General features: G+C 41.8%; 2 protein-coding genes across 3 annotated transcripts in view; one reads left to right on the forward strand and one right to left on the reverse strand.

Annotated features, from left to right (window-relative positions):
• Positions 1-7792: 7792 nt before the first annotated feature.
• Positions 7793-15314, forward strand: GSTK1 (glutathione S-transferase kappa 1). The gene is made up of 8 exons (XM_082498211.1): positions 7793-7900; positions 8566-8647; positions 9383-9511; positions 9839-9939; positions 10340-10375; positions 12889-13005; positions 13530-13623; positions 14972-15314. Exons 1-8 carry the CDS (start codon positions 7835-7837, stop codon positions 15019-15021), a joined length of 675 nt encoding a protein of 224 aa, XP_082354337.1. The 5' UTR covers positions 7793-7834; the 3' UTR covers positions 15022-15314.
• Positions 15315-18428: 3114 nt separating this feature from the next.
• LOC309685428 (rap1 GTPase-activating protein 1-like) overlaps positions 18429-19644 on the reverse strand; it is a gene marked incomplete at both ends in the record, with an annotated part of 39577 nt that continues 38361 nt past the window's right edge. The window contains 2 exons of one of the 2 annotated variants that reach the window (XM_082498311.1): positions 18429-18452; positions 18609-18694. In XM_082498311.1, the coding sequence (XP_082354437.1) occupies positions 18429-18452; positions 18609-18694 (110 nt within the window). Of the gene's footprint in view, positions 18453-18498; positions 18695-19644 lie in introns of those variants that run through there. The other variant, XM_082498310.1, reaches the window with a different exon arrangement.

Below are 19644 nucleotides of genomic sequence, written 5' to 3' on the forward strand. Positions count from 1 at the left end.
GCTGTACTGACCACTTTTGGAAATACACCTCTGTTCATAAAATGCTAATCGGGTACTAGTAGAACCAGAACAACCTGCATTTAGGATTAGTTTACCTATGTTTGGTTTATTTTCAGCATGACTGTTAAGAAAATCTTTCTCATTTCCCTTATAGTTTCTTGTTGCCAAGACTGCATAGACACTTTTGCTTTTTATTTATAAATATATTCATTGTAATTTTTCTATTCCGCTGAGTTAATTTTTCAACTTGTGATATTTTCTTATTAGAAACTTCTCAAATGTATGCTTCCCCTCCTAGATACACAAGGGACCTTTCTGGAGATTATTAGGAATGGAGACTGAACTGCAAGAAAATAATCAAAGTTCTGTTTCATCTTTTGGATATTCTTGCTTGTCACACAGAATGTGAGGACTAGAATTAATTTTCTACCTAGCGCTTTGCGAGATCAGAAACTCAGCAAGAGCTTATTCTTGTCCTCACTTTAGATGTAGGTCTGTCGTTTGAATTATGTACAAGTGAATCATGCATTTGATTGGAGGGCAAAGCTACTCTTCTCTTTTTTTCCCTCTATACTATCATGACTTATTGTCTCCCACAGTCATACCAATTATATAGTAAGAGAAAGTTTAATTTCTTTCCACACATGGGAAGTGGTGGTCATACCTATAGGTGTCTGTCAGATAATTTCTTCTAATCATATGAAGGCAGACTGAAAAAGTCCGCATGTTGATGGAATAGAAGGTGAAGTATTGTTGTCTTGGCACCTAATGAAATTTCATTCAGGTCTTTAAACAAAAAGCCTCCCTTGCATTCTGTCATCTCTCTTGGCCTCCATTTATCCCTCAATATCTGACCCCTACCCTTCTAGTAGGCACTCCCTCTCTGCCCAAGAAAGCTGCTAATTTATTCAAGAATGTGAAGGAATTTTGTAATGAACCTTATTCAGATCAACTATCTCAAAAGGAAAAGGTCTGAAACTTCAACATGGATATGATTTTTTTTTGATAAATGTAGTGGAAACGCAGGCTGTTGATAATTTGCCTAGAGTATGCCAGTGTAATGATGTGTCTAGAAGAAACAGCTGTGAGAGTCACCATAATCTGGATGAGACTCTCGTTCTACATGAAACCAACAGTTGTTCTAGTCATCATGGTACATGAAGAAATGTGAGTTTGTCCCAAGCAGTTGAGAAGACACACAGAGAAGTAAATCCTTTCCCAAACAATCTCACTAGCCTCATTAGCCCATCATCAGGACACCCTACAATCCTCTGCCATGGACTGCAGCAGAAGAGGTGGCACTGGGATGAACCAAATACTTCTTGTATTCGGTGAGTATCCTCTCAAATCTACATTTCCCTGGACGTCTCCCTCTCAGCACTGAATGGAGCTTCCCATGGAATATAGCAAGAGCATAGGAGTAGTCTGTACTGCTGTGATTCTGTAATGCATAGGATGTTTCTATCTGTGTAACTTTATCTTTTCTGAGCTAGACTGGAAGTAGTAAGGAGGAAATTCAAGAGGGAAGACATGTCTGGCAAAGACAAGGCACTTTCTTAAAAGAGATCCTAAGAGAAAGCAACTACCTTGACATTTAGCTCCAGGCAGGAGTGCTTTACTTCTTCCCTGGTTAAACCTGGGCTCACAGGAGGAGAGAAAGCCATTGCAGCAGCCAATTCTTTGAGCACGGAATTCTTGCTGATTGCTTCTCCAGCAGCATCAGTAAGACCTGACAGGCATGCTACAGGCATGCTGTGAGACACAGAAGGAAGGAAACACATACATCCATGTAATTTATTTGCATCATGCTGTCTGCTTTTCCTGGCTCACTAATAGGAAAACTAGGCAAGTGGAAACAGACAGGGTTTGCAAGGAATAGGAAAAGGCAGCACAAACTGCCGGGGCAACCGTTCCTATGCCAGAAACAGGTGTAGCAGACTATTTATCCCTGTCAGAATTATCTATACAGGAGAGGACCTCCCCTCCCTGGGTGCATGAGGCTGGGCTCTAGCGACTGGGAAAGAGGAATCCCCTGGGACTCACAGATGGCAACAACTGATGTCATTGGCATGACCTAGTTGAGCTGGGTACTCCCCAGGTGATCATATGTAAGGGTATATAATCCTCAATGTGGCAAGCGGTCCGATCTTGGAAATGTCCCCGTAGTGTTAAAATTTGTAACCAAACTTCTATAGCACTACGGGTGCAGCTTAATGGGACCTACCCAAGGAAATTTTTAGGATAATTAGAGTAATTGGATTGAAAGCATATTAACAGAACACAAGAATAATAAGTGGTGTAAAATGGCTTAACTGTGGGATCTATCAGGCAAAATGTCTACTCTGAGGGCTGAAAACAGATGCTTACACAAGTATGTATAAGACATCCTATAAGTAACAGATCACTTCAAATTATTATGAGCAGGATGAAAACCATGAGAATCAGGCTAAGGTTGAGCTCATTACAAATCCATCTTTAAAATTTGTGAAAAAATAAGGTACAAAAGGAAAATACACAATTGTGAAGGTATAGCCTCAATTTACAGAGTAAAACTCCTGAGTATTGCATGCAAATTTCACCCTCACCTGATTTTACTGTTTGATCCCTCTAATCCTCCCATATCTATTTTTCCTTATACTGCTTTACTGTTTCCCTGAAACAACACAACTACATAAATAATGTAAATAATGTACGTAGTGGAAATACAAATTTCCCATAGCTCCTGTCATTAGACAAACTCCCAGACAATCTGCTAGGAAGCAAGAAATGTCTGGACAGGACAACTCAGGGTCAGCCAGTATTATTTTAGCAGCATAAAGGCCGGTGTTTCTGAGGATGCTTGGATAAAGGTCCTGACCTAAGGAAAAATACACAGTTTCTAAAGAGCTTGGACCCTCCTAGGGAACTTTAAAGATTTTGCCCTTTGAAGAACAACAGAAATATGGATGCAGAGGGTGGGTCAGGTTACAGTTTATGTGTGACACTGCATGACATCCCACGCATCGACATCCCCCCCCCTTCCTGATAACTTAAGTGCTAAAATTAACAGCACTTAAAAGGGGTCAGGGCAGGGGAAGAGGGTTGAAATAGCATTCAGAGACCAGCACCACCCCACCCTAGAGTGCCAAAGATGCAAGTTTCATTCACCAGAGCAGAAGGAACTATGTTTTAATTGGTATTAAAATCACTCTAAATTAACTACTGAACCACCACAGACTGGGATGAGATACCGGAGTCGGGGACTGAAGGATGGAGATATTGGGGTCAATCAGTTGGAAATGAGGCACCCCACTCTGATACACCCTTATGCTGTTACCCATACAGAATCACAAACATGACTGAGAAATTATTAAAGAGACAATAAGACTAAAATTCCTCAACCACTAGTTGATGGGCCATCAAGAATCTACAGGAATAGCCTTGAAGAGAGTTGACTTGGACTTTGTAACTGATAAGAAGGGGGAAACGAGAGCATGAGTACTATGGATATTTGAGGCGGCCTGGGGAACTATGCAAAACATTCACTAAGGAATGTTTGGGGAAAGAGTCAAAGGTAGGGAAAAAAGGAAATCAGAGAGGAACAAAGGGGAAGAATGAAAGGGTCCATTTTTGTATAAGCAGCTGCTGGTCAGAACACTTGTCTGAATGAGCCCTGTGCCTGATCACAGTCTATTCTCTCTTTCTAAGATTTATTAAGTATATTTCTATTTAATTTCACCCTCTACCCCATGTGACCCTGTTCAAAGGTCCTGGTGACAGCAACTGGAGAGACCAGACTAACTGAACCAAATGCAGCAATTCAAATTAGATCATGGTTGAAAAAAGCCCATGTCTTTGTGATGCCACCAACCAACTTCGTGGCGCCAGCAACCAACTTTGTGGCTTGTCTCAGCATTAGCAACAGAAGGGACCATGGGTCATAGGGCACATGTACCTGGGATGCCAGCAACTGGAGGGACCTGTCCATTTATATTTTCCCCTAACCTGATGTGCATGGGTGCATATGTGTAATTTGCTAGAAATCTTCTGGTAGGGACACAGTGAATCTGGTAGCTTGACAGAAGCACGGCTGCCACAGCTCCATGACCCCAGGTACAATCAGTAGTGAGGCTGAGAATGTATTCCTAGCAGGCACAGACACAAACACACATAGACAACACAGATCAGCACAGTCAGACACACTCAGCACTCACACAAACACAAACAGAACCAACAGCCCCTGCTCCAGCTGATATGGATGAAGACCCACTACGCACGATGTGGAATCTCCCCCATAACTGGGCTAAGACACTCAGTCTTCCAAGTAGCTGGCCACCGGATCCCAGTCTCTGCAGTTGCTGGCACTTGGTCACAGAAGCCCCTGAGGCCACAGCCTCACTCCAGTTGCTGTTACAGAACCTCTTAACTCACAGACACACACACACATACATACACTCACAACTTTCCAGCAATTGGCTGGGAGTCCCCTGGTTCCCTCTGGTAGCCAATTCCTTCTATGCTTTTGCCCTTTGAGACATACAGGCACACGCACACAGAGCTTACTGGGACTCTCCTGCTCCCTGTGGTAGCCAAGTCATGCTTACATATGACCAGCCCTTTTTATCCCCTTACACCTCTATTTCCCCATGCTTGTTCCTCCCCCAATCGCCTAGATTCATTCCTTTGGTTACTCCCATAAACACTGTATAAATCTATTGTAAACCCAAAACGATCTTCCCTTGCATCCCAGACACCTTTGCAGCACCTCCCCCCCCCCCAAAAAAAAAAAAACAAAAAAACCAACAGTCCTGCTCCTGCTGACTTGATGGGTTTTATATCTAGGAATAAATCCTATCAGGGCTGATGTCTGTCCTGGGACAACCCTGGGAGGAGGCCAGGACAGAGTGTTCCACCTCTCCAAGAGGTGGAATTTGGGTTCTCACATGCCATTGTGCCCTGAGCACCTCCAGGCTTACAGAGATGGGCCTGTGACATGGTCCTGTGATAGGCCTGGAAGCAGCCAGAGCTGCTTGTATTACTTGTGCTCCCTCACCCACCATTGTCTTTCTGTGTTCCTCTCTGGATGTGCAGATTAGAGGGTTTTTTTATCAGATAACCTAACAACTTCAAGCTGTACTACCTGGTTCATAGGCAGAACACCTGGAAGGACTCACATCTGTGCTGGAGGTGGCTAAGGGAGCTTAGAGCACAGACCCTGGGCCAAGGTGAGAGCCTTTGCTGATAATCAAAGGAATCATGAGCACAAGGGTGCTTGCGAGACAAGTGTGTAAGGGCATGCCTCTGCCAGCGAGTATGGAGCTGGACTAGCTGGCAAGTAGAAGACCCATATACTGGGAAAGAGGGCTAAGGACCAGGGCACGACATGAGAGAGGCTGAGGGCCCACACTGATATTCAAGAGATCTGCCAATGTGCATGTGCTTGTGAATCTATAGGGTGAAGGGGTGTGTTTTCAATAGTGAACTTAACCGTGATCAGCTACAGAGCAACAGGACAGGACTCTCTATACTTACACTTTTTTGAGTGCTGGTAGTGCTATATGTGAGTGTTGTTACCGGCAGCATTCTGGCCGTTGCAGTCCGGGTAGCTGGCCCTGTGAGCATCCTCTGTGTGTGTGTGCATGGGCATGTGCACACACAGGTCTCTCCCTGCGACACACACTCAGCCTCACTACTGGCTGAACCCGAAAATGGGAAAGCTTTATCAAAGCTGATGTCTTCTCATGCGTATGACTTACTTTTCAAACCACTTTTTAAAGAATTTGCCTGCTTTGAAGAAGGCAAGACTTGGTTTAATAACAAAGGAGAAATCCTTTGTAATCTTAAATTATACTTTTCAATGATTTTTAACAGAACATCTGCTAACCCTAACACGTATATATATATAGACAGTTGTCTTGGCTCTACCTGGCTTTAAGTCAAGCTTCCTCAGTGCTATCACATAACATGGAATAAGTTAGAGGGCAAATAGAGTTGGTTTTGCTTCCTTCTTTCTGTCCACACTTAATTTCTTTACCTTACTATAAGTGTTGCCAGAGGTAACGTACAAATGGACAGCACTAAATAACGCATGGTTTGGGTAATCTTAGAGAGCTGAGTCAAACATCTTTAACACAAAGAGGAACAACTTGTGCTCCACTCAAAGGTAGCCAGTCTGACTCTCTCAGCCACTCTCTCCCTCTTTTTAAATAAATACATATAATATGTAATACAGGCTGTGATTATGAACCAGTTTTGTTTCTCCAAGGGAAAATTGAACCTCGTAATTTTTTATAGTATCAGTGAATGAAGAATTGAATGGAAAAAGTCAAGTGGATGAAATTCCTAGAAGCACTCAAAATCATTTAGAAAACATATATTGATCATAGCTGTTAATAATGGTAGACACTCCCTACAATGTCATTTCAGAACTAAATGTGAAACAGTGCATTTTCTTTTCAAGGGTAGATGTATAATGATCAATCAATATAGTTTCATAGATTAAACATGTTAAATATAAAGACAAGCAGTTCTATTATAACAAGCATTTTATTTTTCTAAGACATAAAAGTTTGTAAGCACATACTTCTATGCTGGAAACTGTTATCATCTCTACATTCAAAATTTATTGTCTAAAGTTAGACACATTCATGTTTTAACTTCTGAAGAGGAAGAGGCCCATTTTCAAAGCATTTGAGTGCTTGAAAACCCATAAAACCCAGTGGGAGATGCCTACCCAAGAGCTGAATTTAGCCCGGCATATTCAGTATTGTTCATTGACATACGGGAGGAAGCAAAGACCAAAGAGCTGAGTCTGTAGATGGTACCTCAGTTACTCCAAAGAGCGAATACTCAAAAGGCAGTAGGGAAGCGTACTGCACTTCCAGATCAGGCAGCACGAAAGACTGAAATTCTCTTCTCCAGGGCCACATTGTGATTGCCTCTGAGCACGAGGGGGTCTCCTGAGGAACGAGACGATGGAATTAGCGTGGGCTGTGCGCTTTTGGAAGAGCTGACTTTGTGCTGTTGCTCATGTACACGAGCCACGCTTAGAATAGTGAAATGAACTTAATGAAAAGGAGATGGTGTGTCCTGGTTTGTTGTGGCCCAAACCACGACATGGTGGCATAATATTATCTTGCTACTTCCTATGTGCTTCAATGGGGTATTGGAATATACTTGATAGGACTTTTAAATATCACAAAAGGAAAGAGACTTACGAATTATTTGACTGGTGTGTGTAACATAATAATAAAAAAGGAAAATACAAAAAAAAAAAAAAGGAAAAATAGTGATTGTTTCTGTGCTTTAGATTGTAGCATAAGAAAATTCTTAAAAACATCAGTGTGCTTAAATAGAATGGTTTATAACTATGAATTTTCTAGCGAGCAAGAACTTCGTTACCCCAACCGATCAGTTTTCAGGGGGAATTTTTGGCTTTTTCTTTTAATTACACACACCCTCCGCAGGCTCCGGCAGGGAAGCCGCGCTGCCGGGGAAACATGCCGGGCTGCTCCGCTGGGTCAGGTCCCTCCTCGGGAGTCTCCTCTCCTCCTGCCTCGCCATGGAGAAGGGCACAGGCTCCCCCCGGCTCCCGCCCCTCCTCCTTCTCCCACGCCGGGCTTCAACGGGAGGGACAGCAAAGGGCACCTCTCAGCCGAGACCGGGCCCTGACCACGCCGGGGCGGGCAGCCGCACCGGGAAAGACGGAGAGACAGGGCCAGACCGCCCGAACCGCGATGGCGGCCCGGGGAAGCGGAAGGACGGCCCCGCCTCGGCCCGCCCCGCCCCGGGGAGGTGCAGCGGCCGCCGGGGCCCGCTGGGTAGCGGCGGCGGGACGGGAGGGTGCCGAGCCGAGATGGGGCGGACGCTGGTGGAGCTCTTTTACGATGTGGTGTCCCCGTACTCCTGGCTGGGGTTTGAGGTGAGGGCGAGGGGAGGTGAGGGAGGCCGTTCCCGGGGCGCCCCGCTCTTCGGCGGCCCCGCGGCGGCTGCTATGCCGGCGGGCGGGCCGGACCGGGCCGGGCCTGGGCGTCGCTCCCTCCCTCCCTCCCTCCGCCGCCGCCGCCTCTCCTTCAGGAGGCGGCTGAAGGGCAGCTCGGACGGCTGGCGGTGCCTCCCCCCCCCCCCCCTTCCCGCCTTATGCTGCGGTGTTATCTGTTATCTTTATCTCGCGTGTGAGGGGCGTTGCGGTTTCTTCCTCGCGGGTGGAGAGCCCGCGGCACGAAGGAAGCCTGTTCTCAGCCAGACGGCAGCCGCGGCCTGTGCTGGTTCGGGAGTTACGGCTGAACATTCTGTTTTAGGGATAGTTTTGTTATTTAACAAGTGCGAGTGTCCACTCACGAGCTTGATTTTTTTTTTTTCCTTATTTACCGCTGCTTAGACTTGTGTGGTCGTAATACAATCGCGGTCCTTCCAGTTTTTCTGAGACGGGAGTGCTCTGGCAGCCTGCAGAGAAGGGTTTTATCCCTAGCACTAACATAATATAAAAGGATTTTCTGCGGTGTCTATTTCACGCCTTGGCTTATTTCCTATTTCTGCAGCCGTCTGCTCTCACTGTTAATCCGTCACAACTTTTTCATGCCGCAGGTGCTCTGCCGGTACCAGCGCATCTGGAATATCGATCTGCGCTTTCGCCCAGCTTTCCTTGGTGGCGTAATGCAAGCGACTGGTAGGCACTGCGGGGAGATTAGCTCTGCAGGGAAATGCCTTTGCTGGTAGGACACTAGTGGGCAATCTCTTAGTGAGCGCAGAGCCAGAGAGGCAGCTTTAAACTCAGTTTTGGCACCAGTAGCAAATTAACCATAAGACTGTGGAGCTCGGTAGCGACTGAGAAATTGGCCACAAGGAATTTCACACAGCACAGTCTGTGCCAAAGTTCATCAGTTCTAAAACAGGATAATAATAATTTCATGTGGCATGTTTTCCTAAAAGTTTTCTGTTGAGTTCAAACCAGAATTAATTTGTGGAACACTTGCACGTTGTAAGAGGCATGAAGTATCCAAGTATGCCATAAAATAGAATTTGTGGCCTTATTAGAACAAGTTAATCACTGAGACTTATAAATAGTGAAATTAACAAGTCTCTACATTTGTTTACGCATGCATTAGTAGCCATTTAGCTTAAAAGTCGTCTGTCTGAAGCAGTATAAATTGCTGCTAGGACACTTGTACCTTGGTTTAAAACTCATTCTGCTAACTTACAGAGTTGATCTGTGCAAAATCAAAATAAATCATGTTTAAATCCTAGCATTTTCTTTGGAAAAACTGTGTATGTTTCAGTAAGCCAGTATGAAATTACACTCTTCCTTAGGTACATGTATGGATGAGGTCTAATTTGCCCAGTTTTGTTTTGTCCAGTGTTGTTATAGTACAGTTAAAAGTCTCAACAGAACTTTTTCTGAAAGGTAACAAGCCCCCAGCAATGTTGCCAAAGCGTGCAGAATACATGCTGAAGGATATAAAAAGGATGGCAAAATACTACCAAGTGCCTGTACAAATTTCAGAAGATGACTTCCAACGTATCTTTAGTACAAGTAAGTAAGAGACGTAGCTTAGCGGTATCTTTCAACTTTAGCACTTCTGGTTCAAGTTCTGCGTAACAGTAAAGGTGAAGATGAATCCCCTTTCCACAGCCTCTTCCTTTATCTGTGAGCAGTATGAAGTCTGTGCATTTTTAACCATAAAAGGAACTTCTGGAGAAACATGCTTGTGAATTATATGAGCATGGAAGATACTGTGAATCAACATAAGCTTTACTATTTGGGGGCAGTTACAGAGAAGATCGTACTGTTCTTAGGTAGCACTTGTGCAGACCGTATCTGTTCCTTCAGTTTATTTCTCTGTCTCCTCACTAATCCCAGGCAGTCTTGGGGCCATGCGCTTTATCACAGCCATTGATATGACACAACCACGATACTTGGAAACCTTATCTAGGGAGTTCTGGATGCGTTTTTGGTCACAGGTTAGTATTTTGTGAAGCCAACTTCTTGATCCTTTCTCTGTCACCCTTCCTGCCCCACTTTGTTCAAATGTGGGATTCAAGCAAGAGAAAGGAAATGTCTTTTAATGAAAAGTCAGAGCAGACAACATCACAGTGATTCAGGAAAAGAACTGGCTTATAGTCAGCTATATCTGCCTTCTTTTAGGTATGTATGATGAATCCCATGGGCTGAGTGGATCAGTAGTTTGTATCAGAAATCATTAATACATTTCCAGATTAGGTGACTTGAAACTTTTTCTGAGGAAATTTCTCTGGCAACTAGCATTGTTTTTATTTATATTTTCTTAGAAAACTTGCTTTTAAGTCCAGAGCTCAGCTTTTGTTCTTAAGTACTGAATTACTTATTTTATTCTTTTACCAGCGTGAAGATATCAGTCAGATGGAGAATATATTGGCTGTAAGTGTTGCCTTTTTGTTGGTGCTTCTGTGTTTCTGATGCAGATTTTTATTGATGGCTTGGATCAGTAATGGACATGAAGACAGCTTAGTCACATGATCATTTGGAGTTTTGAGAAATTGCAGCTAGAAGAAAGTGGATTTAATTTCCCTAGCAGCTCTGTTTGGAATGATTTTTTTGTTGTTGGTATGCTTTAAATGACACTCAGAACCAGAATCTCTTTTTTTCGTTAATTCATGTGGTGAGATACCCAGGGTGGACAATGGATTATCTGTTAATACTGTTTTATTAACAGTAGTGAAAGTATGAGCAGTGTCTCCAGAATGTATTGAGGTCTTGCTGCTATATGAAATCTTCAGCTGAAATGCAACACTTTGGAGTGATGGAGTCAGGCTTTACTATTAAGTTCAATGCTGTATTGCCCTTTTACATGCTTAAAATTGTACTATTTTGATGTATTTTCTCGTGCTGTCTAGATTTTGTTTATTACAGTAAAAGCTGTAATGGCGTGTAAGTTAGTATACCATGAGATCCTCTTTAAGGGCTCTCCTTTCCACATTATTTTATTTTTTAAGTTCTTGGAATATGAAGAAAAGAGAGGAATTGTCCATGACTAGTCTCTCCTATCCAACATCCCTATTTGAAAACTGAAACCTGCAGTCTTGCTCTTTCCCCAGAGTCTAGTCGTTGCACTTCAGCTTCATCTTAGTGTACCTTTTTTACCAGAATTTCAGCAAAGGTTTGCATTTTGCCTTTTCAAGAGGCAAGATTTGAAGGATATAGTTAAACTGTGGTGTGTCAATCTTGGTAGGCAGTTAAGCACACAGGTGCTTCCTTGCTTCCCTCTGTTGCCCAGTGGGAAAGGGGAAGAGGAATAGAAGAATAAAAGCAAGAAAACTTGTGGGTCAAATTGCTTAATAAGCGAAGGAGAAGTGGAAGGGAAGGGGAAAAGGAAGGGAAGGGAAGGGAAAAAGGAAAAGAAGAAAAGAAGTGATGCAAAGGCAAACGTAGGAGCTGCTGTGAAGAAAACTAACTCCATCCCAGCCAGACCCAGTACATAAATAGGCACAGAAAGCACTTATATAGTCTCCGAGTCCATCATTATTTAAATAAAGATAAAGCAAGGACATGCAGAACTTCAGCTAAACGATACTCAAAAAGATCTCTATGTAATTTAGTCACTGTTTGGTAGTCTATGAGTATCCCCCTATGTTCAGCAAGGCAGAGAGGTAGGCATCTCCATGTTTGCTTGTGTCTGTCGTCATTCACCCCTGGAGCAAGTACTAGACTTTCCTCTTCTGGAAATATGCCATCCAAAGGTGGGTGAGGGGTCCCAGCCTTTTCATCTGAGTTTTTATAGGTGAATTTATTTTACACATCAATTAGAAAAATGGAATGTTGTTTACTTGATACAATTCCTTAGTATTTTTTTACTTCTTTTTTTTAGTCAGCAGTAACTTCGCATAAATTACTACAGAAGCAATGTATAGTCTTTGAATCCCGCCCCAGTCCACTTAAATACCCCTTCCACTCTAAAATGCTGAGGACCAGATACTATATCTCTGTGTAAATATTGCAGACTAAACACCGTGGCTACCAAGCATACACAGCATTTCATTCTACTCCAGTGCTACGCTTGTTTATCTCCTCTTCAACCATAGTCAGAAAGAGCTCCTAATCTCCCTGATGTGGAAGTAGGAGAAGGTACAATAAAATGTGGATGCTAAACAAAAAAGTGTTTGAGAGAAAGAAAAAATCATTAACATCTGCATGTGCAGGATTACTGGCCCGTGTGCAATACTGTTAGCATTTTTAAATTTATGGTTTTTTTAAGAAAAAAAAAAGGGCATGTCATTCAGGTACATGGCATGGAAGTTAACGTTTTTTGTTAAATACTTTATTAAAACAGGTGCTTCTAATGTTGATGTTACCCGATAAACATTGGACTTCTACCTTTGGCCACTTTGTCTCATTCCTGTGTGGCACAGACACAGAGGAGACTAAAAAGAAACAGCAATTAACACTAGCAACTGTTTAACCTCTGAAAGTTACAGTCTTTTTCATGCAGTATCACTTATAGATCCTGTGTGGCCACATTTGTCATACAAACTGGTTTTGTCTTGGCAGGCTTGTACACTAAGATTTTCAGAACAATTTTTTCTTTTTTTTTTAAGTTATCTGGTAACTTATTGGGTCAGAGGTTAAACTTAGTATTTATCTTTTTTTTTCTTTTTTTTTTTTTTTCCTGTTTAGGAACTCCTGAAAAAAAAGTGTAGATTTGGGGCTTAGAAGTTTAAAATATCCCTTCTACTTTGTATGTGAGAGTTGATAAATGATGAATTGGTGGGGAGTACAGCAAAACAGCTGTGCAAGAAGTGCTTCAAGGGTATTTTTGTAATTTTTTTTTTTGTAATAGACCTTGGGTGATAATGCTGAAGATTAAATTGACTGGACCATAGTAGGAATTAGAACATTTAGTTTTAGAGTACTCCTAATTATACCATCTTTCTCAGGTTGCCAGACAGGCTGGGCTATCACCAGAGCTCAGCCAGAAGCTACTTGAAATGATTTCATCCCCTGCAGTGAAGAACCGACTGAAAGAGACAACAGAGGAAGCAATAAAATATGGGGTGAGAAGCTTCCAATGCCATTTGGCATCACAGCTATGCATTCCTTCCCTAGTAAGACTATTGGGAAGCAAGGAACAATGAAAGTGATGATTAGAAAGCACTATATAGACCATATAAAGCACTATATAAAGCACTATGCTTTGTGAACGTGTGAAAACTAACTCACTGGTTTTGGTAGTTTATCCCATTGTCATCTGGGAAACCCATTCAGCTCATTCCAGCTGGACAGCAAGAATGGGGAGCTACAGGACCAGTACTAAGAGCTACCATTTATCGCTACTTGACAAAAAACTGTGGATTTATCAGGTTGCTCTTTTTGCTCCTTAAAAAGGGGCGCACAGGCTCTGGAGAGTCCCCTACTTTCTGATGGCTACATTAGACTCATCTTTAAGAATGAAGAAGGTGAAAAGAAGGGGAGGAAAAAAAGTCAAAGCTTTTGCTTTTTATTCCTGAAGATTGATCACGTGTCTGAAAAACTTTCTCTCATTATAACATTCTCTGTTTCATCTCCACGGTGTCAATAGGCATTTGGGATGCCTGCTGTTGTGGCACATTTTAATGGAGAACCTCATCTCTTTTTTGGCTCTGATCGTTTAGAGCTGCTAGGCAACGTTATAGGTGAGTGTACCTAATAATATAATATCCCTTTTGGTTTCATGCTTTCACCCTCTTCTAATGAAGTATGTAATACAGCTAAATAAAACACTCTTAATGTCTTAAAAATATTAAATAATGTTGGGTATCCTTCTCATGGGATGAAACTGCTGACACTGGAATGTATCTTGGTACAGTTAGAGTGACCAAAGACATAGTCCTTTTCCAAAGAAGCAGTAATTTGACTTCTCCATCCTCTCTTGGTATGTTTCAAGGCTTTGTGTTCCACATATCCAATTACTATTGAAACTCTTTAGTTTTTAAAATGTTTGTATTTAGCCCTTTGGTACTGGGCATTCAGTCTTGGCTAAGATTAAGGCTATGGCTGATGCAGCTTTTTTTCTTTCCATAGTTTTAACATTTTAATTTTCTATCTGTTCCTTAATAAAAAGCACATTATCACAGCTCCCCAATCCATAATTTGTAATTACCTAACTAAAAAACTTTTTAACAGAAATTCATATATTGACCATCCTTCTTTCCATTTTTCTGTTAATAGAATATGAGCTTCAAATTTTAAAAGACAATTGGAATAGGTTGTGATAACTAATAAAACTCAGTCACCTGCTTTTGCATAAGTTAGAGGGCATTTGACTATTGATCTCAAGATTTGGCACTTGAGTTTATCACTAGAAAGAGTTATGTACATAATTAGCTCTGATACATTTGTTGAAAAATTTCAGCAGAAAATCTTAATGTAATTTAAAATTAGTTATAGGCTTAACGAGAAGGGATTTTTTTTGAGGTTTATTTTTTTTTCTGGATGGGTTTCTGATTCTATAAAAATATTCTTGATGAAAATGAGAGTGAGGAAGATAAATACCCAACATCCAGTACAATAGTCACTAATCCTAATTGGAATTCCTAATGGAATCCTAATGGAGTTCCATTAGGAATCCTAAATGGCCTGGTTTCTAGTCTCAACTCCAAGGACTTCAACAGATTTTCCTTTTGTTTCTCTGACTCCCCAGCCTTCCACCCTTTTTCTCTTCCTCACCCCCAGTCCCTCAAAAAAGGACTCCCAAAAAGAATCTGCTTTACCATCATGTGGAGTGCCACAGACCTGCAGAATCTCTTATCTGTGACAGATCAAAATTATTCTTCTGTACAGCTTCAGTTGTGACTAGACAGTGAAGAATTTATGGAGCTGGCTGAAGCATGCCAAACAAGATATAAATCTGTAGTCCATTATCAGTAGTTAGTCTTCAAAAGAGGAGTAGGAATAGTCATCCTGCTGCAGAAATGCAACTGGCCAATCACTTCTATGTATTAAATTTTAACTTTTTCTCTTTTGTGCTGGTTTGCTTTGCAGGTGAAAAATGGCTGGGACCAGTTCCATCAGTTCCAAGCCCCAAGATGTGAAAAGTCCTGGGGAAATATATATGAGTGAAAACATATATGAACATGGTCAATATTCAGTGATCTGAATGTATCCAATTTTATGGAGAGAAGGCTTTTTCATCCTTAACAGCTAACTTTACAGCTCAGTCTCATCTCTAATTGCGAAGAAATTCAAGGTTTGACGGTATTATCAGCGTGGTGAGGTCTTTACCAATACAAATGTGCTTCTTTTCTTTCAACAGATTAATGATTAACTTTAAAGATTAAACACTAAATATTTAACTTCTTGCAGATTAAACATTCTTCTTTCCTGATTAGTTCTCTTTCTCTTACCCTAAAAGCATGAGGATTAAATTGTTATGGGTCTGCGATCTCTGGATTTCTCGTATCTTCATGCTTGTCCTTTAGAAACGCACACACATACAGCCTAAGAGGAGCTGGCCACTTTCTCCGTTTATTTTAAGTCCAAGATACTACATAGACACTAGGAGCACAGGACAAGGTATTCATGCTTCCTTTTACTCTGCAGCATGGTAATCGGTGGGGACACGAGAGAGAAGAGTGGAAGAGAGAGGGACAATTCAAGCCCAAAGAGAAATCTGTGAAACCAATCAAGTATTTCAAAAGGAACTGTTCCCCCTCCTGGACAGTATTTTATACACCTCGCTCTGCAGTGACTGACATTTGAGGAGACCACCACACACATGCATTCTTGGGCACCAAGCCCAGACCTTGCAGGGGTTTTTAATTAATGCAAGTTTTATGGTAATGTCTTTGGTGGACAATGATGAATACTGTATAAGTTTAGTTGGTAGCTGAACCAGACTGTGTCTTCCCATCTCAAGAATGGCCTAATTGCTGCCTATCCAAAGGTGATTCGGATATGGCTATGAGGGACTTCCTATCATATAGTCTGCTGAGGGAAAGACATGCAAACTATAAAATTAAAACCAAAACACTTTGTTTTTCACTCTCATCTCTGATTACAGTAGTTAGAAATTTCACACTGAAATAGTTTGAACCTGGCCCTGTATTAGCTGAATTGGAATAACACACTCGAATTAATTTGATTTGTATAAGGTTTGATTTCTCAGTGATTCCTGGCTATCTCTGACGCATCACTGAAGGAAGCAGAAGAACTAGCAGCAGCTGGAATTCCATTTTTTGTCTCTTTCTGAACTTTAAGGTAAAACATATTCATGGTTGTTGACTTGAACAGCAAATCCTGAAACAAAGCAAAATATTTGTATTGTTCGTGTTCTTACAGCTTTAAGTGTTCTAAGAGTATCATTTGTTCCTCTAGCCACAGTTTTTCCCTCTTACACCTCTTTCAGCTCTTCAGAAAATACCCTATGATTTGAGAACTCCTTCCTCCTTCCCACCAGTGCACCCATTAGTCTTTGGGCAAATCGAGCCTGGAATTTAAGGAAATCTTTGTGAGATATGAGGTTGCATTCATGTAGGAGTTAGAATTACAGGGAAGTTATCATGTACGTGGTGCTATAGGTTTCTTTGAGTCCCTTGAAGCCCTATTAAAGAAATTTTTTACTATTCCCACCCTGAGATTTGCTAGTCTCCAGTTTGTGCTATCAAACTGATTCTGAGGTTGTGATAAAAAATGGAATGACTGAAACATCACTTTAAGCCAGATCACGCCAGTGACCTGTTGCCGCTGCCATAGGTAGTGCTGTCTGAGAAATGGGTAAAATGGGAGGTAATGAAATATGGTGGGAGGGTGGAGAGAATGCAAGGAACATATTGAAATAATCTCGTGGTGAAAGCCAGGGTCTCATGAAACTTTGTCGTTTGAACCAGCTTGACTTAAAAAAAAAAAAAACAAAAAAACAAAAAAAACAAACAGCCTTTGTGCTAGAATGTTCTTGATTTGGCAGGTGGGCTAAATGAGATGGATCATATAGACTGCTATATATGTCCCAAAATGATCTTAAAAGCCCTTAGACCTACTTGAAATCCATGGAAATGAAATGCTCAAAGGCTCGGGTACTAAAATAGTACTTAAACACTACTGAGACAAGGAAAATCCAAACTCGGGATTTTCCTTACATTGCTTATTGCCTGTGATAACCACTAGTAAGTGGTTACAGCCTTTGCATCTATATCATTGAGTATGCATATTGTTGCAATTCCGACTGTATAGCTACAACGAGAAGAAGTTGCCTGTTTGGGAGCAGAGCTCTGAGGAAGTTCTGCCTCTTGTTTAGGCAACCTTACTCCTGCTTTACAGAGACCTGATCAAGCACAGGCTCTTGGCAGACACTGGTGATTCTACCAGTAAACACTGGCTGGCAGCTATACTGTCATGCTCAGTAGTTATCTTTGGCGTAGTGTGCATTTAAGAAGTCTCAGCGCTGACTACCAGCTTCTGTACCCAGCTTCCCTTTCTGTTCTGTCTTTAAATGTCAGTCTGCTGCGTCACCAGTGATCGCCACCCCATGGATTTGACCTGTTTATCTCACTGCTCTGAGTGCCGCCAGGTGGCAGGGCAGCTAAAAATTGAGCATTACTTGAAAACCCATTGAGGATCTAAACTGTTGTGTCTTTTTACCAAGTACGGGGATAGATGCTAATAAGTAATAAGAACTGCCAGCTATTTATGAATAGCTGGAAGAATTTTCTTCCATAAAGATGATACCTACTATAGCTATATAACAAAGTAGTTCCTGAGAGCCTGGCATCCACATCACTTTCAAGGTAGCATGCTGTTTAGCTGTGAAGCCAGAGGAGATACTGGGCAAGGAAAGGGACTTTGAGCCAAAAGGGACAGCGACACAGGCAAAACTGGTCTATGAGCTCTTGGGAACAAACTTAGAGTTGTGTTCCCCTTTGCTCTATTGCCGACCTCATCAGGTGATTCAGTCCCACTTCCCATATCTGGAAAAGCTGTGAAAGTGGCATGGAGAAGTAGGTCCCACCAGTGCTAGGCTGAAAGCAAATGAGCAAGTGTAGAGATAGGTACAAAGTTACAAAATGAGAAAAAGAAAGTGGTTTAGCAAAATAATGAAACCTTAGGAAGCACAGAATAGGGGCAGATAAAGCTAGGTGGCATCTGAGCAAAGGAAACCAAACAGTGAAAGAAAAAGAAGAGAATAAAACTAAGCATAGATTAGGGCAGGGAGAGGTGTCTAATTGGGAAATGCTGTTCCCTGAGAGGGAACGGCAACCAAGAAAGGCAGAGCTTAGGTAGATTAAACAGGCCACAGTCAGCTGGCCATGGAAGATCATTTGAAGGTATAGGAATAACTCTATTTACTGTGACACCGTACAGTAATTGCTGCACTCTTTTAGTGAGGCCAGGGGTAGCCCAGGGGACTGCCTCCACCCTGAACCACTGGCCAGCGGTGCTTCTCCATGTGCGTTACCTGTGGTCCTCACTCAGTGTGCACCGAGACAGTCCTCCAGTGGCGACCTCACACGCAGCACAAAATGGAAGCCTGCAGAACAAGGCAGTTCTTTAACCTTCCCTGCAATCACCTTCTTACTGTCCTTTCAACCCTCAGCAAGCAAAGCCTCCTAAATTAAATCTCTCTCTTTTCTCCCATCCTTGTCTCTGTGCAAGCGAGAAGGGAACATTTTATTAAAGCACTTACTGGATTATGGTGCTGAGCATCTGCTTTGCTGCCTTTTCCTTTTCCAGTGGGGCCAGCAACACTGCTGGAAGGAAGCAACCTGCTTCCTAGAAGGAAACCAAGCACAGAACAATAAAGAAATAATCAAGAGGGTATCTCAGGAGCTGCAGACATAGCTGGTTTTACCCCAAACTTTTCACAGATCTGTGGCTCATCCACAGGTTAAGAGTGAACGGAGTGTATCTACAACCAACTTGACTAATGTTACCTTGACCTACTTCTCATTCCAGCTTGAAACACAAGGAAAGTGACTACTTCACTTTCATTTCATTAAAAAAAATCATTGGCCACTGGTCCCAGACTCTGTTTCAATGCCACAGCTGTTCTGGCTATAGTTTCTTGCATAAAGAAGCTATGTCTATAGCTATCTAATGAGTAATGAAGGCATTCTGCAACTTTCCCGATAGTTTCCATCAGTCCCATTTTCAATTTCTACATCAGTCGACTGTTATACACAAAAAATAGTTTAAAATAATACAGCATGTTCCAGTAGGTGACAGCATCATGCAGTCAAGCTAAGAAATGCCATTACTGAATAATTCTGTCCAACCCGAATGCCTTAAGAAAACACTTTGTGAAGTAAGAGTCTAATCTTATGCTCTTACAGTGTTTCTCTCCCTTTTCCTCCCTCTGCCCCCTCCCTTAAGATTCCCACATCTGACCTCAGGGTTTAAGGAATTTGCCTATCATCACGTATCAACACCATGGCAAAACCAGGGATGAAATACTTTGCAAAATTCACAAACTTAAAACATTCTTTTGCTTTCTGTAATCATACTCACCATACACATTTCACAAGAAATGAGTAAGGTCTTTAACATAACAGCCCTCTTTCTTACACCATTCTAATTTATTCTTACATGACCCTCTATCCCTTGTTGGTTTAAAATTATTAAATATCGTCATTTCATAGATAGTATAGTTCCTTGGAGTTTATACATAACTGTATTGCAACAGTAAATCTGTATTATAACTCTTTTCTTTGAATCTGAGGAAA

The sequence above is a fragment of the Vanellus vanellus genome (assembly GCF_965231255.1).
Source record: "Vanellus vanellus genome assembly, chromosome: 1".
NCBI lineage: Eukaryota > Metazoa > Chordata > Aves > Charadriiformes > Charadriidae > Vanellus > Vanellus vanellus.

Excerpts from the sequence above, each read along its gene's own strand:
- GSTK1 (XM_082498211.1), top strand. The coding sequence starts at position 7,835 with ATGGGGCGGACGCTGGTGGAGCTCTTTTACGATGTGGTGTCCCCGTAC. Across the intron at positions 9,940-10,339 it reads GGATGCGTTTTTGGTCACAG|CGTGAAGATATCAGTCAGAT; the intron begins GTTAGTATTTTG and ends TTCTTTTACCAG. Across the intron at positions 13,006-13,529 it reads AGGAAGCAATAAAATATGGG|GCATTTGGGATGCCTGCTGT; the intron begins GTGAGAAGCTTC and ends CGGTGTCAATAG.